This window comes from Arvicola amphibius, chromosome 7, assembly GCF_903992535.2.
Source record: "Arvicola amphibius chromosome 7, mArvAmp1.2, whole genome shotgun sequence".
Classification (NCBI taxonomy): Eukaryota; Metazoa; Chordata; class Mammalia; order Rodentia; family Cricetidae; genus Arvicola; species Arvicola amphibius.
In genome coordinates, this window is record NC_052053.1 from 52,543,178 (window position 1) to 52,568,222 (window position 25,045).

General features: G+C 44.6%; 1 protein-coding gene and 1 non-coding gene across 14 annotated transcripts in view; both read left to right on the forward strand.

The window, feature by feature from the left end:
• The window catches only part of Mapkap1 (MAPK associated protein 1), a 222,702-nt gene that overhangs the window by 186,086 nt on the left and 11,571 nt on the right, over positions 1–25,045 (forward strand). For all 13 annotated transcript variants that reach the window (XM_038336928.1, XM_038336923.1, XM_038336922.1 and 10 more), the window contains one exon: positions 10,542–10,679. In XM_038336928.1, coding sequence (XP_038192856.1) covers positions 10,542–10,679 — 138 coding nt within the window. The remainder of the gene's footprint in view (positions 1–10,541; positions 10,680–25,045) is intronic.
• On the forward strand, positions 813–938 carry LOC119820145. Its single transcript, XR_005286412.1, has one exon. It is a non-coding gene; the product is annotated as a U6atac minor spliceosomal RNA (small nuclear RNA).

Consider the following 25,045-nt stretch of genomic DNA (forward strand, 5'->3'; position numbering starts at 1 on the left):
TCTGAGAATGTTTCATCTCCTTCCCATCCTGGCAAGCCCGAAAATTCAGGTGCCCTTAAGTCAGGACCTTGCCTGCACTTATGCCAAATTGAGACTACTTCCATTAACCTCCTGTGGGCGGGGTTCTGTGTGCCAGGACTGGTAGGGGTAAGTACACTTGTAGACACTGAAATTAAAAAAGGGTCAGATGCTAGCCGGGCATGATGGTGCATACCTTAATCTTAGGAGGCTGAGGCAGATGAGTCTCTGTGAGTTCAAAGCCAGCCTGGTCTACAGAGTAAGTTTCAGGACACCCAGGGCTACACAGAGAAACCCTGTTTCAAAAGGAGACTGAGTGCCAGCGGTGATCTAGGAAGCTTATAGTACACTATCTCTATTTTTTGTGGCACAAGGAGAAAGACTGCACAGAAATTAAGGTGAGAAACAAGGCAGTAGGCCAAGATACTGCCATAAAATGCTGCTCACTATACAATACAGAATTATAACCCTGACCGTGTTAACTCCATGTAACTCTGTAACTCCATCCTTGGCTCAGATTAAACCCCCAGGGTATTGGGGGGGGGGGAATAATGCTTGCTGTGTAGCCCAGGCTGTGCTCAAAGTATCATAATTGCCATATTTAGAAAGTACAACCTCACAGAATTCAATTCTGATTTTCTCAACAGTCTCGGACCAGGTCATGTGGTAGCTGAGCTACTTGCGCTAACTTGCCTCCTTTGTCATCTGTCATTGTAGACCCTTCTCACATCATAAAAAAGATCGGTTAATCCACCCAGCTGTTATTTCATTTTCTAGTTAGAAGCCACAAGCAAGTGTTGTATGAAAGAAGAGAAGGCTAACACTCCCCTTGACAAAGATGGAAAAGACCCTTGGGCCTAACAACATGCATACGGTTAAGGCATTGCCACCTACCTCGTGGCATCTAACCACTGTTTATCAATAAAGAAATTACATTTAAAAAAGAAAGAAACCACAAGCAAGAACTCAAAGAAAGCTTTATTTCAATGTTTTTATCCATGTAATAGGCACATTTAAGATGCATGTTAGCAACACAAGAGCAGCCAGTGAGAACAGGTGACTACAGCTAGGTCTTTATTTCTCCTCGGACCATGTGGTGTTAGTAGTTCTGGGTGGTTGTGTGAACAAGACATTCTTTTCTGTGGTTTTTAGTCAGGTACTTTTGGAGTAAAGAATTTGTGCTCAAGAAGTAACTGAGCCTCCCTGTTCCTGGCCCTTTGCTGATTCTAAAGAGGTGTCATTCACTATTCCAGGTCACTACAGTGACCACTGGGGAACATCTACCATATCTGACTCAACATCCATGGGGTCACTTAATTCAACAGTGGCAGTTCTGCTGCTCAGTGATTGGCCTCTTGAATGTGACAGACAAAATCCAGTGTTGAATTTAAAACTGATGAAAACAGGTCAGAACTATGATGGTGGCCTCTGGAAACCCTCTACACTAGAGCTTATTAACACAGTGCCTGGTTGAGGGAAGGTTCTGGTGACAGCAGGTGTCAGCATTTGTCAACTGCTTATCTTCTCCAAGTCCTCTCCCGGAGCCTCCCTTTGGAGAATTCCTATCCAGCAATCTGGAGTTGCTCACAACAGTGTCAGGTTCCTTGGGTGACTGAGAAGGAATTGAACATTGGAAAAATGGAGATTGTGCAGAACCATCACAGTAGAAGGAGCTGGAGTAGAATTCCAGAGAGTTCCTCTCCCTACCCTACCCCCAGACTGCCCTTGATTCACTCCCTATCCTTGGTGTTCAAACTACAGTAGGATAGGGAGCCTATCCATAGGAGGACCAGCTTTCCCCACCCCTCCTGGGAAAGGTCGGTCCTTCCCAGCCGACTTCATGGGCTCTCCTGAGGTGTCCATTTACCATAGAGTGTCCAGTGCTGGAGTGCCTTCCACTCACAGAGAGCACTGCTGAGCATGCACAGCCTCAGGTCCCCTGGAAAGGGTCCTCTCTGGTGCCCAGCCCTGTGGTAAATGCTCTTGTGCTGGCTGGGACCACCCATTAGTTTCGATGCTCAGGTCAACAATCTAGCTGGGCACTTACCTGTCACCAGGTGTGTTACAGACCACACACTGGAGCTCTCAGCTTTTGACTGAGGTGCCCCAATGCTTTTGAGATGATGAGCTCCTTAAATAGAGCCAGTGAGCCTGCAGCCAGTACCCTCCTAGTTCCAAGGAAGCAGTGCTCTTCAGGCTACACTAACTTGTGCCTCCACATGATTTGCTCCTGTTTTGAGTGCCTAGCATATTGTGTAAGGGTGCTTTTTATACTGTGATGTAGTCCACCCGTGTGTGGCAGGAGTGCTTGTCTGTTAAGCCCTGGCCTGGTAGTATGGAGAAATGAATTATGGTTGCAGCTCTGTCATTAATGGATGACATCAGACAAGTCATGTCCCTAGCCCCGAGCCTTGGCGTCTTCCTGTGGAGAATAAAAACCCCAGATAGGGTGATCTCTGAGGTCTCATTAAGCCCAAACAGCCTGTGTGTCTGATCCTGTGTGTAAATTCAGACAAGTCTCAAAGACTTCTCTGACTGTTCTGTGATGCTATCGATTGCCACATATATTCAGCAAAATCCACTCTGGTCAAGAGTTGTTCATTGGCACTCCCAGAGGGCTTTTCTGGGCTCCCTGGCTCTGTGTAACCTAAAGACAAGAGGATTGTGGAACTGGATCAAAAACTGCTCCAGGATTTGACAACAGTGGGCTTTGTAGTCTCAGATACAAAGTCATAAGAAATTGATGCATAAACCCCACTCCTGTATAAGCCAATAACCTGCAACTCAGAATATCCACTGAGTATGGAGTGGCAAATGCTGCCGTGTTGCCAAAATGATGCCTCTTTTTCCTAGAGGTGGTATTTTAAGTGTGCCTGTTACAGTGTGTTTCCTCAGAGACAATGGAAACTGCTTTCTGGTACAGTCTTGATCCCAGTTTTGCAGTTTACTAATTTTTTACCTTTCTTGGGTTCATCTGTTTTTGCTAGTAATTTTTTATTTTATATATATTATATAGTACATATAATTAACTATATATTATATAGTACATATAGTACACACATAATGGTTTTATTGATTTTTTAAAAATTGCACAAAATGTATTTTGATCATATTCACTCCTTCCCTCAAATCCTTCCAGATCTTTCCCACCAGCTTCATGTTTGCTCTCCCATGAGCGTTTTCTCTCTCTCTCTCTCTCTCTCTCTCTCTCTCTCTCTCTCTCTCGCTCTCTCTCTCTCTCGCTCTCGCTCTCGCTCTCTCGCTCTCTTATAAAAGTCCCTTGATTCCAGTTTGTGTTGGCCAACTCCTCCAGGACATGGAGCCTGCCCTGGAGTGTTGTTGATTTGCCAGGTGTCACACAATTAAAGGAAACTGGCTCTCCCCCCTGAGTCTGGGTTCATCTTTAAGAACTGTAATAGTGACTTGAGTTTCCTGCAGCAATGCAAGATGAGCATTTGAACTGCTGCACTGCTCCATTCCCCTGACATCCGAGGAGTTGACACTTTCGTTACCCCATTTATAAAAGGGGAATCTCAGGATCATGGAAGAAGAAGTTTCTTTATTCAAGATAACAACAGTGGGAATATACTCCCCAAAATCCTGGTCTAAATCAATAACCTGGATACCTCATTGTCGTAACCCTCCAAGTCAGAGAAATTTCTTCCAACTCCGAATGGAAATCTTTGAGGTTACAGGAAGGTTTGTGCCACGAAGCATGGTGATGGAGGTTATTGGAAGGATCCACAGTGACAGACAGGTTGGACTGCCCGGCTGGACAGGCATTCTACATTTTTGTGCTTCCAAAACTAACACAAAGCAGGTCCCAGGTACCCAGGCCTAGGGCCAGGCACATACTTGATCGTATCCTTCCTTGGCTCCCTGACCACCTAGTCCCAGCCCATGCCTGGCTCCTGACACTGTTGAACATAGCTGAAGCCTATAGCTGTGGTGACTTGTGTTGGTTAGATAGAGTCATTTGGGAAGAAGGAACCTCAGTTGAGAAAATACCTCTATAAGATTGGTCTGTAGGCAAGTGTGGGGGGAGGGGCATTTTCTTGATAATTGATGTGAGATGTCCCAGCCCACTATGGGAGATGCCATCCCTAGGCAAGTGGTCCAACGTTGTATAAGAAAGCAAACTGAGCAAGCCAGGAGGAGCAGGCTACTAAGCAGCATTCCTCTATGGTCTCTACTTCAGTTTCTGCCTCCAGGTTCCTCCCATTTGAGTTCTTGATTTGGCTTCCTACAGTGATGACTGTGGTTGAGAGAGTAAGCCAGATAGATAAACCCTTTCCTCCCTAAATTGCTTTTAGTCATGGTCTTTATCAGACAATAGAAAGTAACTCATACAGTTCTCACAAGCCCCAAGGATGTGAGTCAGCATCTTGTACATCCTTTCCCAGTTTGCCCAGGGTCAAAGCTTGAGGGAGCAGTGCTAAAGCTTGAACTTAGGACTTTCAGAGTTCCTGGCCCTAACCACTTAGCACTGCTGCCTTTAAATGTAGCCAGGCTCCTGCTGCCTTCAGAGATAGAGGTGCTCGATGAGCCGATATACACAGAAGGACCTGGGGTAAGGGCTTCCCAAAGGGGGTCCTCTGCTAAATCATCCTCTGGATGATGATATACAGTGCTAATTTCCTTTTATGGAAATATTTTGGTTAGTTAGAACAGACATGGGTCCCCTCGTGATAACTCCTTGGACAAATTGTTTCCCTGGAGAGTTGTAGCTGCATTAGAGTTGTGCTTTGTTTATTTTGAGCTGTCTTGTTAAGGAAGGATTTATATGCTGGCGTTGATGTAGGACAGCAATCAGGCTATGTTTTCTGCCTTTGACAGTTGGCGTGATAGTTTGCTTCCAGTGAAGTTTGACTCACTGTATCTGGAAGCTGTCAGTGTGGGAGCATGAAAAGGTCATGACGGATGGCGACGGATAAGTGAGTAGGGGAAGAGAGCTGGTAAAGAAGACAAATGGCCTCCCACACTTCTGAGGGAAGGGCTGACCCTGGCCACTCCAGGCCAGCCCTATGCTCTCCCTCTTTACCTGCCATGACTGAGACGGGGAAAACTCTGGACACCTTTGTGACGATGGCAGGAGGCTGCATATGGCAGAGTCCAGAGGAGCCTTCCCAGCACCTCAGCCCCTTGGGTACAGGAGAGCTTGTGGGTGGAATTGTTCTCCACTTTAGGGTCACCTCACAGTCGTCACTACAGACATCAGTATAGTCACCCTTCCCTACACTAAAAGTTGGGGACGAAAAGCAAATTGTGAAATGGAAATGGTAGGGGGAAAAGTTAACTTTAAGATTTTAAAACAATGATTATTTTGTTAAAATACAAGGACATAACTCAGCAATAAAAGTGTTTTCCCAGGTGGCAAGCCTGAGACCTGAATTCAGTTTCCATACCACGAAATAGGTTAGGTGGGTGGGTGGGTGGGTGGATGGATGGATGGATGGATGGATGGATGAAAATACTTTTGGAGACTGGAGAGATGACTCAGAATTAAAAGCATTGGCAGCTCTTCCAGAGTACCCCCATTCGATTCCCAATATCCACATATCTGATAACAACTGCCTGTAACTCCAGCTCCAGGGGATCCAGGGCCCTCTTCTGACCTCTGCAGGCACCAGTCACACATGTCTGCAAGTTCATAGACATACATGCGGGCAAAATGCCCATACGCTTAAAATTAAAAATTAAAAAAATACATATTGTTGGGTACATACTTCAGCACTGGTAAAGGACAGAATCTCCTACTGACCAGAATTAACTCGGTGATTAGAATGGAACCTTTGAGATCTTTTCTAGAAACACACACACATACACACACACACACACACACACACACACACACACACACACGCTCCGTTCTGGGGAGGGAGTCCAGGCCCTTGTGCATGTCAGGCAAGTACTCTACCACTGAGCACCTTTGCTAACCCTATATAAATATTTTTTTCTTTCCTATTTCATTTGGTAGTGGGACATAAGAATTTTTTAAGTCACACTTCTCTTCTGGCCTGATTGTCTTTGGTTATGCTGTATTTCATCATGGGTGTGTTACTCCTTAATGTAACTATTCAGTTTGAAGAAATGTGTATTTAATGAAGGTCCTCCTCCCTTCTTTCTTCATATGTTTACAATTTGAGTTGATTGAAATTATATGTTAAAAATGACATCTTAATGAGTCCCTCTGCATGTCCCAGAGATGTCACACAAAAACTTTACATATGAAAAGGATGTACCAACTGGGTAGTGGTGGCACATGCCTTTAATCCCAGCACTCAGGAGGCAGAAGCAGACTGATATCTGTGAGTTCAAGGCCAGCCTGGTCTACAGAGTGAGTTCCAGGACAGCCAGGACACACAGAGAAACCCTGTCTTGAAAAACCAGAAAGAGAGAAAGATAGGGGGCTGGGAAGGGAGGGAGGGAGGGAGGGAGGGAGGGAGGGAGGGAGGGAGGGAGGGAGGGAGGGAGGGAGGGAGGGAGGGAGGGAGGACACAGAGTTCACTTGAGCACAAAAGTCAGAAGAAAGAACAGTGATTGGATGTTGTGCTGGCTTACCAAATATGGGCACTACACTGGTCGGTAGAAACATTTGTTTGACATCTGAACATTTTCGTATAACCTGGTGAGAGTAGAGAAGGGAGTGCTGCAAGGCTGCTTGGGCAGAGTTTTTCTCTGTGTCTTCTTGACTCAAATCTGAGCAGCCCATGAGAGCCATTTGGGAACCAGACAGTTCTGGATTTGAAGAATGGCTTTCCTACTTCCAAGCTCTCTGACGTCATCAAAGACCCTGGTCCCTCAGTAAATATGTGATATAGACGCCAGCACAGTTTCTACTGACCAATGTAGTGTCTGAGAGGATGGTCTCTGACACAAATATTCTGGCTTCAGATCCCAGGCCACTTGTGAGTTGTGTGATCTTGACAGGTTCTTAGCCTTTCTATGCTTCTGTTTCCTTATCTATAAAATAGAATAAGCAGAGGGGCCACTTCATGGGCTGCTGGAGTACACAGAGACTCTCGAACCTTGAAAGCATCTAGTGGACACTTTAGTGCTCAGTGTGTTAATCTACTGTGGATATGTCATGAATGATGTGTGTGACAATGGCATGCCTGCTGGGCCTAGGGACACTGTTCCACATGATTCCTGGAGCTGGAGCTGCTAAAAGGCAGTGAGCTTGCCAGGGTCAAACCTTGCCAGAGGCCTGGGCTGTAGCCTTAAGGATGGTAAGCCACAGAGAACATGGCGACAGCAGTCTTCTTTGGGCTCTGCAGTCTCAAGGAAGCTCTACTGCTCTGGCCCTGCCTCCTCCTTGCACACTTCAAAGGCTGCAGTGGCAAGTGGGTCCAGATGCTCTGCTTGACTCCCTGATCAGAGTCCCACCAGCCTAGGTCCCATAGCCCCCACACACTGCATCCTAGCTCCAGCATCTTTATCCACAGCCTGGAGTAAACCTTCTAACCAGCTTCCCTGAAGCAAGCTTCCAACCTTCCAACCAAAAAAGAAATTTAAAAAATTAAAAAATGCTTGGGCTCCCAGAGGTCTCCATTTGCCTCCAGACTTAGATGTGCTCAGCTAGGTAGGGCCCTCCATAGACTGCTACAGGCTCTCCCAGCCTGCTTGCACTTGTCCAGTAGGAACAACCAAGTCTGTGGGGCTTCACTTAGCTTTAAGAAGCATAGAGAGTCACAATTCCCCATTGTGAGGTTATTTAATGCACAAAGGGTTTTTCCCATCAGGAAAGATTCTCCTACAGGTTCCTTTAAATAGTGACTCCTCGAGGCAGGCAAGAGTTTTACAGATCATTAACTACCTGACTGAAAGCCTGCAGGGCACGGAAACTTCAAACTGAAGTGTTGGGAGCCCCTGCCAATTACAGATCAATCTAGAATGAAGACAGAGTATCACTGGAACCAAGTCAGTGGGAAAATGTAATTCGATTCAGGAAAAAGTCTCATGTGTATGCTGCTTTTGTGGAGCACACCAATTGTTTAAATGATGTTCCACCTGTCTGCCCATCTTGAGCCTTTTGCATTCACCTCCCATATCTCCATCCCCAAGATGCAGTCTTGGGGTTCCCTTCTACAAACTGCACCAGTGACAGTAACCTCAGGAAAGGGTGTCATTGGAAAAGGGTTCTGTAGCCAAGTGGAGTGTAGGCAACTGATGCACAGATACAGCAGGTAATGGATGAACTATGCGCTAACAATTTGCAGATAAAAATAATGGAAGTTAAAAGTGTACTTTACATGATAAAAGAAAGATGAAAGAGGATGAGCAGTCTGTTACATCTGAGATGGTTACAGGAGTCCTGCTTTGTGAAGTAGGCTCTGTTGAAAAGATTGATGCAATGGGGAGTGACCTTGGCTTGGAGCAGGAGCTGGTGATGTATGTATGAGCATCCCTCTGCTAAATGGACCCAGATTTGTAGCACTAATATACATGGGAGCCCAGAACCAAACTCAGTATGGCAATAAATCAACAGCCACTTTGGGTGTCATTTCTGGTTTATATTCCACTATTGTTCTATCACTTTAATTCATGTCACTATCATCTTTTCATCTGGAACAGTTTTATATAATTTTCCAGTGGAGTTACCTGACAAATCCTATCAAATTAACAAGGTACATTAACAGTATTGACTGACTGCGGCTTCAGGAGTTGCGTGGCCTTAGAACAAAATTTTAACCATCTTTGTCTGGTGGTGATTTTTTTCCTTTCTTTCTGGAAGAGGAATGTGGGGCAGGGTTTATTTCCACATAAGAGATATGCACATTTATTTTGCTCTGTTCGTTTTGACTGTTATAAATGTCAAAATAAGAAGCAGATAAGGAGGGGAAACCCTGCTCACATGAACGCACACCCCATCGCCACAGTGTATACTTACATGATCACACACCCCATTGCCACAGTGTGCTCTCCATGAACGCTCACCCCGTTTTCACAGTGTGCACAGTGAACGCTCACCCCGTTTTCACAGCGTACACTCATATGATCACACACCCCATTGCCACAGTGTGCACAGTGAACGCTCACCTCGTTACCACTGCCATGGCTTAAGTACTTGTCTCCTTTCAGATAACTATAGAGATGTCCAGACCCTTAACAATTGATGACCAAACTAGAGGCAGGGGTGTAGTGGGATAGTCATAATCTATTTCAAGTGAAATGTAATCAAATTGGGCTCCTGATAGCTTCTCAGCTTCTGAAATCCTGCATACCTGAGATCCAGAGTCAGTTGGACTTAGGACACTATGCCTAATTGAAATATGTCCAGCGCAAACCCGGCATTGGGTTAATAAAATAAAATAAATAAATAAAAATAATTGCTGGGCTCTACCAAAGATGACAGGGCTACAGCCATCCCTGCACATCTCCTCTGTGCCCACCATCTGCACATTGCCTTCTTTGTCTAACTGGTTTTAGAATGAATCTACCCACAAAACATTACAATGGACGGGGTGGGGGGTGCAAAATAAAGAAATGGAGATTGTATTTATTTTCATTTCTTTTTTACATTTAAATTTGCTGCCAGACTGTGGTGTCGTGTGTGTCTGTGTTTTCGCTGGGGGTGGGGGTATTAACTGAGCTGGGTTTGGGTGGGGTTTTATCCTCTTTTGAGATAATCTTTCTCACAAGCCCTGCTTGTCTTTTAATGTATGTACAACTGATTTTTCAGGGTTTGTTGTTGTTGTTGTTAATCTTGACTTTTTTTCCCCACTTTGACCCTGGCCTTAAACTATGACCACCTAAAAATTAATTACTTTTAAGACTCCCTGTGGGGCTCACTCCAGAACGCACATGAAAGGTTTACGTCTCACTCCGTGAACAGATTTCTCCTTCAGCAAAAGAAGACTTCTGGACTAGATTCGGTGTTAGACAGACCATGTCATCTCAGAAATACCCAGAGGGCACCTCCAATGGACCCCTGCACCTCATTTGTTCCTGGTCATTGTCCAGCAGAGAAAATGCTGCAGCCTCTCCCTCAACAGAGAGGAGAGGACCACCCCCACCTGAAAGGCAGGCTTTGAGATTTGAATTCAGAGGTTTTGTGTAAAGACCTTTTGCTCCCCCTGTGGTTTCCCTTAAATGTTACTGGAGAAATTATTTGTGTCACAGAGGAAAGTTCTGCCTCCTTTTATTTTTAATGTAAAATTTTTCTAGCTCAGAAACTCTATATTGGTAACATAATCTATTACTTGGGGTAATAATAGATCAGAACTATCTTATCTTTACATGGCCCTCTATTGTAGTTTATGTCGTTACAGTATAGCTGTAGTGGTATAAGCAGTCTGTGTCTCTGTTGTTTCAGAGAAAAAGCAAGTCCCCAAACAGCTTTCAGCATTCCTTCTCGCTCACCCCGACAGCCACACTGGGCGAGTCTCAGATCGTGTTTAGAAGCCCTGCCTGTAGGGAGAATCAATCTCTCTAGCCCTAAGAGCTCATGATTGTTACGCTGAAGTCACTGCCACCTTCCTTACTTCATGGCTTCTTTTTGTCCCCATTCCTTGACATTACAGGTATCTCTGGAGACAAAGTAGAGATAGACCCTGTTACGAATCAGAAAGCCAGCACTAAGTTTTGGATTAAACAGAAGCCCATCTCAATCGATTCTGACCTGCTCTGTGCCTGTGACCTTGCCGAGGAAAAGAGCCCCAGTGAGTAGTCCTTTATTTATGTCTCCTTTTCTCACCCCTCCTCCCTGGGCGCCGGTGCTGTGAGAATATATGGCCACCATGTCCTTTTTTTTCCTTGAGCCTGTTTAATTCATTACCAGAAATTTCTTTTAATCAAACAGGATTGTATTATGGTACCTGGAGCCTGATGTGAGCCCCATCTTGCTCCATCTTGCTGTCAGCAGAGACCCTTGAGGCACCGTGCTCTGGGGGGCTAGGTCACCAGGCAGGTTCCTGCTGGGAATTTGCACTCAGGAGAGTCCGCGATTTACTTTGTGTTCCTGTCCCTTTCCATTGGGGGAACTTGACCAGTCAGCCTTCTGTGCCATACCAGTGGAAGTTGGATATCCTGTAGCAGCCAGAGGCTAGATTTAGGCATCCATCATGCTGGGAGTGCCAGCATGTCAGTGACCTCTAGCTCCTAACTAGACGTCTGCCTGGTCCTACAGAAGAGGCTACCACTGGGCTGGCATTCTTCCACTAAACCATCCAAGCAGATACCATTTGGGCATGTTATAGTTTTGAAGTTAAGTAATTGAGTGTGGTATTTAGATTAATCACTTAATGATTTTTTAGGAATCCAGCCCTAGCATGGGACAAAAAGGACACAGTTCATAGTTGAGCCTCTCTTGTGAAAGCAAACAGCCAAAACTTTTTACGTGCATAGAGAAGACTGGCAAACAGGGTTCTCAGACTGCTGCATCTCAGCATTTCCTGTCACCCGGAGCTCACCCCAGTAGCTCTGGCTTGGTAACTGGAGGTACATACTGAGCATCTGATTTGGGGACCTATGTTCCCATGTCTGAATTTGAGGACAAGTGTTGTGAGGAATTATATGCTCAGAAGAAACCGTAGGAAAGGCCAAGGCCAGGGACTGTTTATGATGTGGCTCCTGTCCAGAGTCATCGTGACTGAGAGGGCACCCCTTCCAGTGCTGAGCAAGGCTTCATGCCTCTCCCCTATGACCAGTGTTTAATTTCATTGTCAAATCCAGCTATGAAAAAGCTTTCAGCTCAGCCTCCAGTTTGGCAGGAAAGGAAAGCTTCGTAGGTAGACAGAGACATTATTGTCCTCTTCTGCCCCTGCCATCTACTGTCACCCCAGTGAGGCTCTGACTGCAGGGTACTTGCCAGAAGAGGCCCATGAGAAAAGTGCTTGCTGCTTCTGGAGCTTAAAGGCTGCTAGACCCCTCTGCCATGAGTAAGCCCTAATTCCATCTACCCCATCTTGGTGACCCCAAAATAAATGTGTTTGTCCTGGAATCTTGCTTCCTAAGCTGTGTGGGTACTTTGAAGAGAGACATTTTATAACTTGTCTCAGAAACAGCAAATGGTTGCCTGCATGTTGCTTAGAGACCTAACCTGGAGAGTTGAGGGAGGAACGAGAACCAGATTTGGGCTCCCTCTCGTTCACAGACACTTGCTGTGCCTAGAAGAGCTGTGACCCAGGCACTGAAAAGATGTCGATGTCACATGCCCAGCCAGAAGGAGAGGAGGGAAGGTCTCAGGCAGGAGATCGTGTTCATGGGCCTCATCTTCAGTTAAGGTCAGAGCAGGCAGGGCCGTCTTTTCACTGGGGACAGTTTCTCTGGGGTCCTTCCTCTCTCACAGATGTCCCAGTGTGCAAACCAGCTAAATAGCTTTTGGGGGTCGGGAGTATCCCTGTCTCAATGCTCAGTCCTCTGTAGCAATGCTTTTCAATCCTTGGTGTCTGCACTCAAAGGTGACACGGGGACCTGTGGGCAGTGGGGACCTGTGGGCAGTGGGGTGGTGTTTGAGAACTCCAAACTTAGGACTTTTCACAAATGAAGAGGAGACATTTGATTCCATGCATGCCTGTAACCCTCGCCTCAGTCAGGGAAGGAGCCAAAGAGGATTGCTGGGATTTGGTGGCTTCCAGCCCAGTTTGGAAAAAAATGAGCCCCATGTTCAGAGAGACCTCACCTTAAAGTAATAGGCAAAGAGTAATATTGGAGGACACAGAGACTCACACAGACACACACAAATATAATCTTTTTTTAAAGCAAAAGATTTTAAATTTATAGACTTGCAAAATAAAGCTATGACTCCTCAGTACAACCTTTACTGATGTTGAAAGCCACTGACCACTCAGGCCAGAATTTCCCATCTAGAACTCAGGCTGTGAGATACAGTAACACAATAACTTTGTTCTTCTGCTATTGTGACTATCTGGAACCTTCCTCCCTGGCCCTACTGCTGACTTAGGGTCATTGCCACCTTCCCCATTTATTCCACTCATTTCCATTCATTGCCCCAGGGTTTTGTTGTTGTTTTGGGGTTTTTTTTTTGGGGGGGGGGCGGGGGTTGAGACAGGGTTTTTCTGTGTAACAGTCCTGGCTTTGTAGACCAGGCTGGCCTCAAACTCACTGAGATCCACCTGCCTCTGCCTCCCAAGTGCTGGGCCCAGCGCCCAAGAAATTTGTTTAGACGTCTGGACAAATGCAGTGTGCAGCATTATCTCTTTAGAGTCGCCCCCCCCCCCCAATCCCCACCCCACTTCCCGTCCTAAGTCCCCATGGAGCTAATTGACCCAGCAATCCCTGTAGCTGTCTACAGTGAATGTTGGTCAACTTGAAACTGAACTGAATGAACCAGGATTGAGGAATCAAAAATTGTTCCCTGCAATTCTTGTAAAGTGCCCACACAGGAGTGTTAGTAAATGAATCAGATCAACCAACATTGTGCGTTTTTATGATTTCCAGTATCTTCACTAAATTAATTCAGTGGCTAAATCTCAAAAGCCCCTCCTTACAGCCTCACCAGACTGCAGGGTTAATCTATGGGGCTGCTGCTTTCTCTTTCTTGCTTTTTTTTTTTTTTTTTTTTTTGCCTAAAGGATTAATGGTAACCCTTTTTATCTTTTATGTCTGTTGAACCTTAGAAAAAAGTTATTTTAGCAGCACTAAAGAAATGAAAGTCACTATATTTCATAAGTTTAGCCTGTGATTTTTATCAGCATAGTGATGTATGTTTGTTGCTGAGTTTACATCAAAAAATTATTCTTAGGGCCTCTTGAATGAATTATGGCAAAGAGAAACAGTCTAGAAGTAGATAAGGTTTTTGATTTCTGCAATATATTCTCTTTTTCATGTTTTTATCTCTTATAACACAAGTGTCTTCCCAGAGACTGGAACGTGTGACCAACTGGAATAATTTAGTTGTGAAAACAGAGCAGACGTGTTATTAAGCAGCCTGCTTCACAAAAAGGCGTTAAGTGTGGGGAGGATAATGAAGCTATCCCCGTTCTTACTTGAGACATGTTTGTCAGAATTTTGAACAGAAAAGAAATGTTTTAAACCCTTCGAATACGGCCATTTTGCAGGGTTTATGGAGAAAGCTGCTGTCACACCATTCATCTGGTCGTCATGAGAAGCACAGTTCAGGTTTAATTGATGCCACATCCCGAAAAATGTGTGAATAGCTGACTTGGCAAAGGGGCTGAGCATTTGCACGGGGAAAGGCAGAATTACAGACTGGAAACAGCGCAGCCAGGCTCCCAGCAGCAGCTCTGTGTGCTCCTGCACCCTGCTTCTCCCTCTTAGGCCAGCGTTCAAAGAGAAGATTTATCACTCTGTCCCTGTGAGTGTTTAAGGACCTGGAACTTAATGACTAAATAGATACAAGCCTTAAAAAACCTGCATGGATAAATACAGACTCAGAAGAATTCAGAAAATCCATGTGAGAGCCCTGAGAAATTAAGAATGAGTTTTCTCTTGATTTAGGGAAGGTAAAAGCCCTGCCTTTATTATTTAAATAATCAGTGTGTTCTCAGTCTGGCTTGCCTCTCCTTAGGGTTTCTGGTGCTATTTTGAAGGGTTCCAACAAACATCTTTAAAAAAAAAAAAAAGAATTTTATTGTCTCTTACTAGATCTGGGTTAGACATGAACTATGGATGGTCAGCTTCTTAAAAAGACCTCGCTTCTGTCCTGGTACCGAACAAAGCCAGAGACCTTCTGTGACACAGGATACTCTTGGGCTGTGTATCGGGCTTCCAAACTACATCATGCAAGGATCTTGTTCAGGTTCAGGGTCTTTAGGAAGCTGCCCATCATTAGGAAATCAGATTTAAACCTTAATAAAGTAGCTGTCATCTTTATAGCTGAAAAACGCTCTGTGTTTCAGTTAAGTAGAGATAATACTCAGTCTTAAGGAAGCAGCAGAATAGAGGTAACCTGATTATGTTTCTTGCAATAGTATAATTTAAAGAAAATCTGATTCTGCCGATGCTGTGGTTATATTGGTGGAAGGTGTTCTGCTTTGCTTTGCTTTTTTTGTCCAAAACTGTTTGGACCCAAAATAAGAACTCTCTGGGGTTAGGAGCTATGGCAACAACTCTAGTAAGTAGAACCACTGGGTACTAGAAAGAGGATTCAGCTAAGACCAGGAGCTGAGCCAGCTGGGCTTATTGGTGACCTCTCATTTACATGAATCTTTCTTTTCATAAGTACTTGACAAGATCTGTAAAGTAGTGTATTTAATTTACTAATTAAATTAAAGCTACTGAATAATGATTTGTCCACATTGATTTAGCTTAAATGGAAAAGATTAGCTTTGTTGTGATCTTGAGCGGCCTTAATGGCCAAGCCAGTTAGACACAAAGGCCCCTTGTGTCTTGTGGGTCAGAGTACATAGGTAAGCCAGGCTGTGATTGAATTGCTCGAACCTCACCCTGCGTCCGCTCTCCTCTGCCTCCCGTTCTATTGTTGCACTGGGCTTAAGAGAATGTTAACGCGGTAATAGGCACAGGGCCTTCCCCATTATACGCCTTGCTATCGAACGGTTCTGCATGACTAGTTAAAGAAGATGGCAAGAAGATTAATGAAAGCCAGGCTAATGCAGAAGGGGGTACTTTTGCAAGACTTCTACCGAGGAGATATTAGAACTGAACCAGAGCTTGGCTTTTTCTTTATCCTGTGACCTTTGAACCTGCCTTACTGTTGAGAGCTGCCAGGGAAGTCGACATTTTGATTGATGTTGGTACACGAGTCAGTCTTTCCCATTGAATTCCACATCTGCGCGAAAATAGCTTTTCCAGCAGAATTCATACTGGCTAGAGGTGATAGCCAAATTGATGGCTGAAATGCTTTTATGTAGTTTTCATTTAAACCTAAGAGCATTTGATGGTTTATTCAGTATCCAGTTTTCACAGATTACATGTGTTCACTTACATGCTCTTAATGGTTTTATCAACCTAGAGAGAAAGACAAGTGTTAGGAGTGTTCAAAGATGTGCAGACAGAGCTCCAGCCAGACTCGTGAAGAGCAGACGCAGTCATCGGGCAGTCGTCACCATCCTTAAACAGGAAAATCCACCTGAGCACTCAGGGCAGCAGACTTTGCGGTCTGTGTCAATAAAGTGGAGCAACTGGCTGGCTTTCGAAAGCTCTGGAAGGAGCTCTGAAATTACACCTCTGTCTGTAGTCCCAACACGGAGTTCTCTGCCTTCTCAGACACTGGCATTCCATTTGAAAGGGATTGGGGCTGGCTCCCTGTAAGCAATCCCACTTCATGTGTCCTCGCTGACTCTCCTCTATGGGATTTCATGTCTGATTGTGTGGCATTCCCCCTGCCCCTCTAAAAGCAAGCAGAAAAGGTGGCAGAGGGATCAAGGTTTTGTACTAAAGTTACTTGGCACACCTCAGTCCGGGCAGCAAACCCGCCGACCACCTGCTCTCTTTTCTTCCTGTTTGACGGGGCAGCTCCAGCAGAGACCACACATATCCCCACTTTTCCAACATAAACTAGGTACCCTAATTCAGCTTCTGAAGAAGTACATTCCTGGGATATTTGTCATTCTTTACATGGCCCTGAGAATGTGTGCAAGAGGAAGGCAGGTGAGGTGGGTGGTGGGTATCCATGGCCATGCTGCCATACAGTGGGCACCTGTGCTTATGCCCTAGTGGCTTACACCCTACTTCAGGCTCTGTTGACTCCCACATCTGGCCTCATACATTAGAGAGTCCAGCAGTGTTAGGCTTTTTGTATCTGACATGGACTCATTTCCTAAATTCCATATCAAATACAGTTAGGGCTGCCTGGCGGCAGAGCATTGGACTCTCCTGAATTAAATGCCCCAGTTATTGTATTGCTCTGGAGCACGATCAGAAGCGGGATGCCTCTCCTCTTAACAGATATGTTCCCTAGCCCTATTAAAAGGGGTCTTCATCTAGCCTGTCAAAGGGAGTCTGCTGGGGTTTTTTAGTTTAATTACACTATCCAATTAAAACTCCTTGCTGCATTTGGATGCGCCTCTCCTTGGGCCTGAGTGGATATGACATTTACAAGGCTCGCCTTTCAAGCAGACAATAGTGTGATTGATGAGGTGCACATTCAGTGAAGGAGGCGAGCGCCTGCAAAGTGCTACTGAGTGCACTTGCATTTATTTATCGTCTCCTTCCTAAATCACGGAATCCAGGGGCGTGAGTTTGAGCAACCATGGGACTGCCTCAGTTTCTCCAAGACTATGGAAGGGAAAGACTCAGTGTAGCTCAGGATAAAGGTAGAGGAAAAACTATGGACATGGGATTTCATGTGGCCAGAGGCCAGCTCCAGGCCCTCGGCTCTCTGATGGCTGTAATAACCTGTAACTTTAAGCCGTAACTGCTTAAGAGCTATCGCCATGTTTTGGAACCATTCATAGGGGCTGGTGAGCATTGGCCAGGCCCCTGAGAGCTCAGCTTCCCAGAATGTCTCCCATCCACTGCCCTCTTATGTGGGGCTGCACCTGACTTTTACCACTGATGCTCCTCCCACCCCCATTGCCCAAAAACTCCTGGCTCCACTAAGTCACAGCTCATGGCTTTGGAATCAGCCAGAGGAATTGTGCATCTTCAGCAAAGGGACTTAGAAACATGAGGAACGTGGAAGATCCTAAAACAGCCACTGCTGTGTGACCTGGATGTGGAGTTAAATGGGGAACATGCTTGTCTCTGTGCTGCCTGCCCTGTGGAGGGTCAGCCCTATGAGGTTAAGAGGTATGAGGTTGTCCTAAGAGCAGGAAAGACACCAGCGACTGCAGTGAAGGCTACAGGGCCATGTGAATGTCTGTTGTGTAAAACTGACTGCTGAGGGACTAGGCTCTTTTTTTTTTAATTGATATTTATTGAGCTCTACATTTTTCTCTGCTCCCCTCCCTATATTTCCCCTCCCCCTTCAACCCTCCCCCAAGGTCCCCATGCTCCCAATTTACTTAGGAGATCTTGTCTTTTTCTACTTTCTACTTCCATGTAGATTATATCTACGTTAGTCTCTCTTAGTGTCCGCATTATTGTCTTAAATTCTCTGGGATCGTGATTTGTAGGCTGGCTCTCTTTGCTTTATGTTTAAAATCCACCCATGGATGAGTATATGTGATAACTGTCTTTCTGGGTCTGGGTTACCTCACTCAAAATAATGTTTTCTAGCTCCATCCATTTTCCTGTAAAATTCAAGCTGTCATTATTTTTTTCTGCTGTGTAGTACTCCATTGTGTAAATGGACTACATTTTTCTTATCCTTTCTTTGAGAGAGGGGCATTTAGATTGTTTTCAGGTTCTAGCTATGACAAACAATGCTGCTGTGAACATAGTTGAGCACATGTCCTTGTGGCACGATTGAGCATCCTTTGGATATATACCCAAAAGTGGTATTACTGGATCTTGAGGAAGGTTGTTTCCTAATTTTCTGAAAAATATCCACACTGACATCCAAAGGGGTTGTACCAGCTTGTAATCCCACCAGCATTGCAGAAGTGTTCCCTTTTCCCCACAACCTCTCCAGCATAAGTTGTCATCAGTGTTTTTGATCTTGGCCATTCTTACAGGTATAAGATGGAATCTCAGAATTGTTTTGATTTTCATTTCTCTGATGACTAAGGATGTTGAAAATTTCCTTAAGTGTCTTTCAGCCATTTTAGATTCCTCTGTTGAGAGTTCTCTGTTTAGGTCTGTACTCCATTTTTTTATTGGATTATGTGATCTTTTGGTGTCTTGAGTTCTTTGTATATTTTGGAGATCAGACCTCTGTCTGATGTGGGGTTAGTGAAGATCTTTTCCCATTCTGTAGGCTGTCATTTTGTCTTGTTGACGGTGTCCTTTGCTTTATAGAAGCTTTTCAGTTTCAGGAGGTCCCATTTACTAATTGTTTCTCTCAGTGTTTGTGCTGCTGAGGTTATATTTAGGAAGTGGTTCCCTGTGCCAATGTGTTCAAGTGTACTTCCCACTTTCTCTTCTATAAGGTTCAGTGTGGCTGGCTTTATGTTGAAGTCTTTGATCCATTTGGACTTAAGTTTTGTGCGTGGTGATAGATATGGGTCTGTCTTCATTCTTCTACATGTTGATATCCAGTTATGCCAGAACCACTTGTTAAATATGCTTTCCTTTTTCCACTTGATATTTTTTGTTCTTTTATCAAAGATCAGGTGTTCGAAGATGTGTGGATTGATATCCGGGTCTTCTATTCAGTTCCATTGGTCCTCCTGTCTGTTCTTATGCCAATACCAGGCTGTTTTCAGTACTGTAGCTCTGTCATAGAGTTTGAAGTCATGGATTGTGATGCCTCCAGAAGTTCTTTTATTGTACAGGATTGTTTTGGCTATCCTGGGTTTTTTGCTTTTCCAAATGAAGTTGAGTACCGTTCTTTCGAGGTCTTTGAAGAGTTTTGCTGGGATTTTGATGGGCATTGCATTGAGTCTGTAGATTGCTTTTGGTAAGATTGCCATTTTTACTATGTTAATTCTGCCTACCCAAGAGCATGGGAGATCTTTCCACTTTCTGGTGTCTTCTTCAATTTCTTTCTTCAAAGTTTCTTTAAAGTTCTTGTCATACAAGTCTTTCACGGGACCAGGCTCTGACAGCCTTCACTAGTACTCTACCAGTAAGAAGTAAAGAATGCACTAGCATTAGCTGGTATGCTGGTATTTTAGAGGAGTGGGCACGTAGTCCTGTGTCTAAGTTTTCACTAAACAGCTGGCTTGAGTTTTATGAGCCCATCATAACAAATCAAGGTAGAGTAGGAAATTTGCATACATTTGTATTTCCTAGGCTTTTATTACTGTTCTCCTCAAACTCGTCCTTTCTTGATTATTAACACAAGAAGAAACAGTGAGACAGGGAAGAACTTAAACTGTTCCTGTGAAACAGAAGAAGCTGCACAGAGTCAGTTTTCTTCTGCTTCTGCCAAGCTCCCTGGTGGATTTTATTTATTTTAGGTTTGATGTTGGGGGAGGAGTTGGTTTTGTGCTTTATTTTATTTTGTTGTGGTTTGTTTGTTTCTTATTATTTTTGAGACTGGGTCTGACTATACAGCCTTGGCTAGCCTGGGGAGTTCTGTATGTGTGTTTCTGTTTAGGAGTCTGGAGCAGATTTTTCCCTACCTGTTAAAGAATTAAAAGACAGAGAGACTCTCCAGTGCAACAGGCAGGAGCAGGGACCTCTCAGACACAGCAGACAGAATCAGCTGTGAAGAACAGCTTTATTAGAAATGAGGAGACACACACAGTGAGGCAAACAGAGCCAGCAGCTTAAAAGCTGCTTTAAGTCTTTAGAGGCGCTTCCTCCCCTAATTTAAAATTTAAAGAAAGACAGGAGGGTGATTGGTCCACAACTGTTGTGTAAACTTGTCCTAATCCTGTCTAGCCTTGAACTTGTGAGCCTGTCTACCAGCTGGAGACCTCCTGGAAGGAGGAAAGGCTCACTAGGAAGAAACTTGCCATCATAGAAATGAGTATCTTTATTACCTAGTCCTATGCCACCACAGGCACCCCATCTGTCTGCCTGTCAGAGAATCTGTCCAACTTCTAGTCCTTCCTGTAGCCCAGGCTGGCCTCACACTCATAGAGATCCACCTACCTCCACCTCTGTTTCCAGAGCGCTGGGATTAGAGGCCTGTGCCACCACACCCCACTGGGTATGTTTGTTGTTTTAATCTCACTTGCTCTGGTGCCAGGCTGGCCTAGAACTCTGTGTGTAGCTCGGATGGCCTTGAACTCAGGGTAATCTTCCTGCCTCAGCTTTCTGAGTACTGGGATTACAAACCCTCATTCACGGACCATGCCCAGTTTCCGTAATACTAAATTCCATAAATACATAATTCCATAATATGAGGTGTTTAGATTTTCAGTTGTCCTTAATAGACATGGAAAAAGTAACTATACTTACATTAAGTAGAAAATGTGCCAGGCCGTGGTGGCTCACACCTTTAATCCCAACACTTGGGAGGCAGAGGCGGATAGATCTCTGTGAGTTTGAGGCCAGCCTGGTCTACAGAGTGAGTTCCAGGACAGCCAGAGCTACACAGAGAAACCGTTTCAAAGGATGAGGTTGGGGGAGGAGGAGAATTGCTTCTGAGGTTCCCATATGCAAGATGAGCTAGCAAATTATCCCTTTTATCCTGACAGGATATTTTAAAGTCCTATTTCAGACATTAGGAAGCAGTAGCACGGGCCCATGAACCCTAAGAGAAGGGATGAGTGTCGAGTGTCACCCTCTGAGCTGAGACACAACTGGTACTTACAGAAGTATAGAAGGGTGCCACCTCGAGGAAGAACTCTTTCTGTCCGGCTGTCACCTGCCAGTACATATGATGGCACATCCAGGGCATTCAGTGATGACTCCGGAAAGGCCAGGACTAGGGAATGGGCCTCACTTGCCCTAGAGAGACTACTGTACATTCCCAAATAAAACTTGAGAAGGAATCTTGAGTTTGGGAACAGAGTTCAGTGGTAGAGCACTTTCCCAATGTGTTGATTTCCCAAGAATGGCCCTCGTAGGCTTATATATTTGGGTGCTTAGTCACCCTGGAGTAGCACTGTTTGGAGGTGTTGACTTATTGGAGGAGGTATGAATCACTGGGGGTGGCCTTGAGGTTTCAGGTGCTCAAACCAGGCCCAGTTCTCCCTCTTCCTGCTGCCTGCACATCAGGGTGTAGAACTCTCAGGTACTTCTCCAGCACCATATCTGTCTGTGCACCATCATGCATTCCACCATGATGATCATGAACTAAACCTCTGAAACTGTAAGCCAGCCCTAATCAGATGTTTCCTTTAATAAGAATTGCCGTGGTCATGGTGTCTTCCTCACTGTTCTGCTTACTGCTGAAGCTGAGGCTCAGTGGAAGTACAAAGTGAAAAAGCCTGGAAAAGGACCAGACTGGCTTATAAGTAAGTCAGCCACCTACATAAAGACCAGTGATCTTCCAAGACAGCATGGCATGAATACCCACCCTGTAGCTTCATTCACGTGATCCAGAATTCAGTTAGAAGTTCAGACATGCAGAACTGGGCATGGTGATGCACACCTGTAATCCCAGCACTCAGGAGGCTGAGTCAGAAATATAGCAAGTTTGGGGCCAGTCTGGGCTACATGATAAATGTCTGTTTCAGAAGACAAGCGCTGTGAATTTGAGGCTAGCCTGGCCTACAGAGCAAGTTCTAGGACATCCTATCTCTCAAAAAACCAGATAGATAGATAGATAGATAGATAGATAGATAGATAGATAGATAGATGATGGTAGATGAGAGAGAGAGAATGAGAATAGAACCAGAAATGGCAGGTGTGACTGAATTAGCAGACAGGTATGTTCAAAAGGTCTGGAGAGATGGCTCAGCAGTTTAGAGCTTGTACTGCTCTTGCAGAGGACCTGAGTTCACTTCCTAGCGCCCATATCAGGAAGTAAATAACTCCTGGAACCCCATCCCCAGAGGATGTAATACCTCTGACCTCCACAGACACCTGTACTCGTGCACATACCCAAATACAAGATACACACACCCCGCATAATTAAAAATAAGATGAATATTTTTAAATACACTCAAAAACTTAAAATGAAAAGTAATCTACCCTCCCAAAAGAGAAGCAATGTAAATTGGAAAAAGAACAAAATGAAAATTCTAGAGCTTAGAAACAATTCTTCAGTCAAAACACTCACTAATGGAAGAAATGAGGAAGATAAGAAAGTACTAACATGTGGGTTATTACCTATTACCACATAACAGATTTTAGTGACTTAAAACAATAATTACATTTATTATTTTATAGGTTGGTGGGCAAAGGAATCCAGCACAACTTGGCTTGTTCTTCTAGCTCAGGGTCTCTTTAAGGTGACAGTCCAGGTGTAAGCCAGTGTGGTATTGCATGCCTGTAATCTCAGCACTCAGGAAGTCAAGTTGGAGGTCAGCATGGGCTACATTGTAAGATCCTGTCCAAAACAGAAGAGAAGAAGACAGGAAAAGATGTCATAGAATCTGCTTCTAGGGCTGGAGAGATAGGCCTGAGTTCAGTTCCCAGCTACCACATGGTGATTCACAACCATCTTGTAATGAGATCTGGTGCCTTCTTCTGGTGTGCAGGTGTACATGTAGGCAGAACACTCTCTACTAATAAATAAATAAATATTTTTTTAACAAAAAAGAATCTGCTTCTAAGTTCACTGAGTGATCTCTGGCAGAATTCAGTTCTTGGGAAATGCTTTCAGATCTATGTCACATGGCCGTTGCAACAGAGGACCTCAGTAGATGGCAGTGGGCTTTATCAAAAAGAATGTTAGCAAGAACTCTAATCTCTTAAGACGTAACTGAGAATGGCATCCCTACAGAATCCCTGTACTATTGGTCATTAGAAGGAAGCGACAGTACATCCCATAAACAGCAAGAGGTTACATAAAGGCGTGAGAATCAGGAGATGGCATCATCGGACCTGCTCAGAGTCTGCCTGCCACAGTGAGTGAGCTGTAAGATAGCAGTAGGAATGACTCAGACTGAAGCCGGTAGTGAGAATGGAGGCCAGCAGCTCCATCACACTGTGGTCTTGGGGACCAAAAAGCTGCTCAGAGTTTGATCTAGGATCTCAGACCACCAATCTTGGAAGCCCAGCAGTGGCTAACCAGGGTAAATACAAAGAAAACCACATCAAGTCACATCGTAATCAAATTGCTGAGACCCAGGGATAAAGAGAAAAATCTGAACAGCAGCCGAAGAAAGCAGCTGGGCACATCGCAGAGCCATGATAGGAATGACGGCTGACTTCCCATCAGAAGCAATGCTGGCCAGAAGACAACAAAGGAGCAGCTCTAACCCACTGAAGTAATATCTACCCAAAGTTTGGATTTTCCCAAGTGGTCCTTAGATGAAGGTAAAATAAAGACATTCCAGTCAGAAAGTGAGTGAGTCTGTCACCAAACCACAGCAAAGAAGTGCTGACAGTTGGGGAGTAAAAAACTCCAAGTAGAGCCCAGCTCTGGAGAGAAGCCCCTCGAGCTGCTGCCATGGCTGGCACCTGTATAGGATGAGCCAGCTAAAGGGAAAGAAGAAAGGCCCTGGGGCAAGGGCACTCACTCACTCAGCCAGCTCACCACCTGTCTCCAGTGGCCTGAGATCAGCACGGTTCTTACCGTGATGATTTGAGTTAATGATGGGGAGCAGTCATTTAAATGGTAGTTCAGTAAATTATCTCTTCATCCTTTCAAAAGTTGGCCTAATGTATTCCATTATTATATGTTGAATTTTGTGCAAAAAAAAAAAGGTGAAACATTTTTTGGGGTTCTGGTATTTCTATATATATTTTTAATTTTGTCACAAAGCCTGGAATATCTGCTTTCTGACTCTCTGTAGAAAATGTTTGTCTCAAAAGATGAAAGTAAAAAGACAAAGGGACCCTTTGATCCATTAGGCATCCTCCGAGCGTCCCATATGTCACCTGACTTGCAGCAGCTTTCAGGGGTGCATCTGCACTCGTTATAGAGCCCTAGGTTTGTTGGACTTGTGGTGACAGACTATCAGACAAACATCCCATCCCGGAAGTGAGTAAGTAGTCTCTGTGCCTTCCCATGAAAGTCTAACCCTAGTCCTGATGCAGTCTAGACCTGTGGTTCTCAGCCTCTGGGCCGTAACCCCTTCGACAAACTTTTAATCTCCATAAATACTTGTATTGTAATTCATAGCAGCAACAAAATTACAGTTACGGAATAGTAGCAAAACTAACTTTATAGCTGGGCTCAGCACAACATGAGGAGCTGTATTAAGGGTCCTAGCGTTAAGAAGGCTAAGACACTGAGCTAGAAAGTTATTTTGTAACAAATTTGAAGGTTTTCTGGATATTCCTCTTGTTAAGTACAGGAAGTTAGAACAGAGGAAAGAGTTACCAGTTAAATAGTCAAAGCGTGGGGGTGGGGATAGTTCCCAAGAGTGGATCACAGAGTAAAATCAGTCTGTATGTGGAGGAAGTCCAGTGTGTTAGCTCAAGCCCAGTGCCTGCATGGGAAGGTTGAGAGAGGAGGGATGGGAATTTGGTGCCACCTTTGACAAAATGGTAAAAGGAGACTAAGTTGAACTACATGAGACCCTGTCTCAGAAAT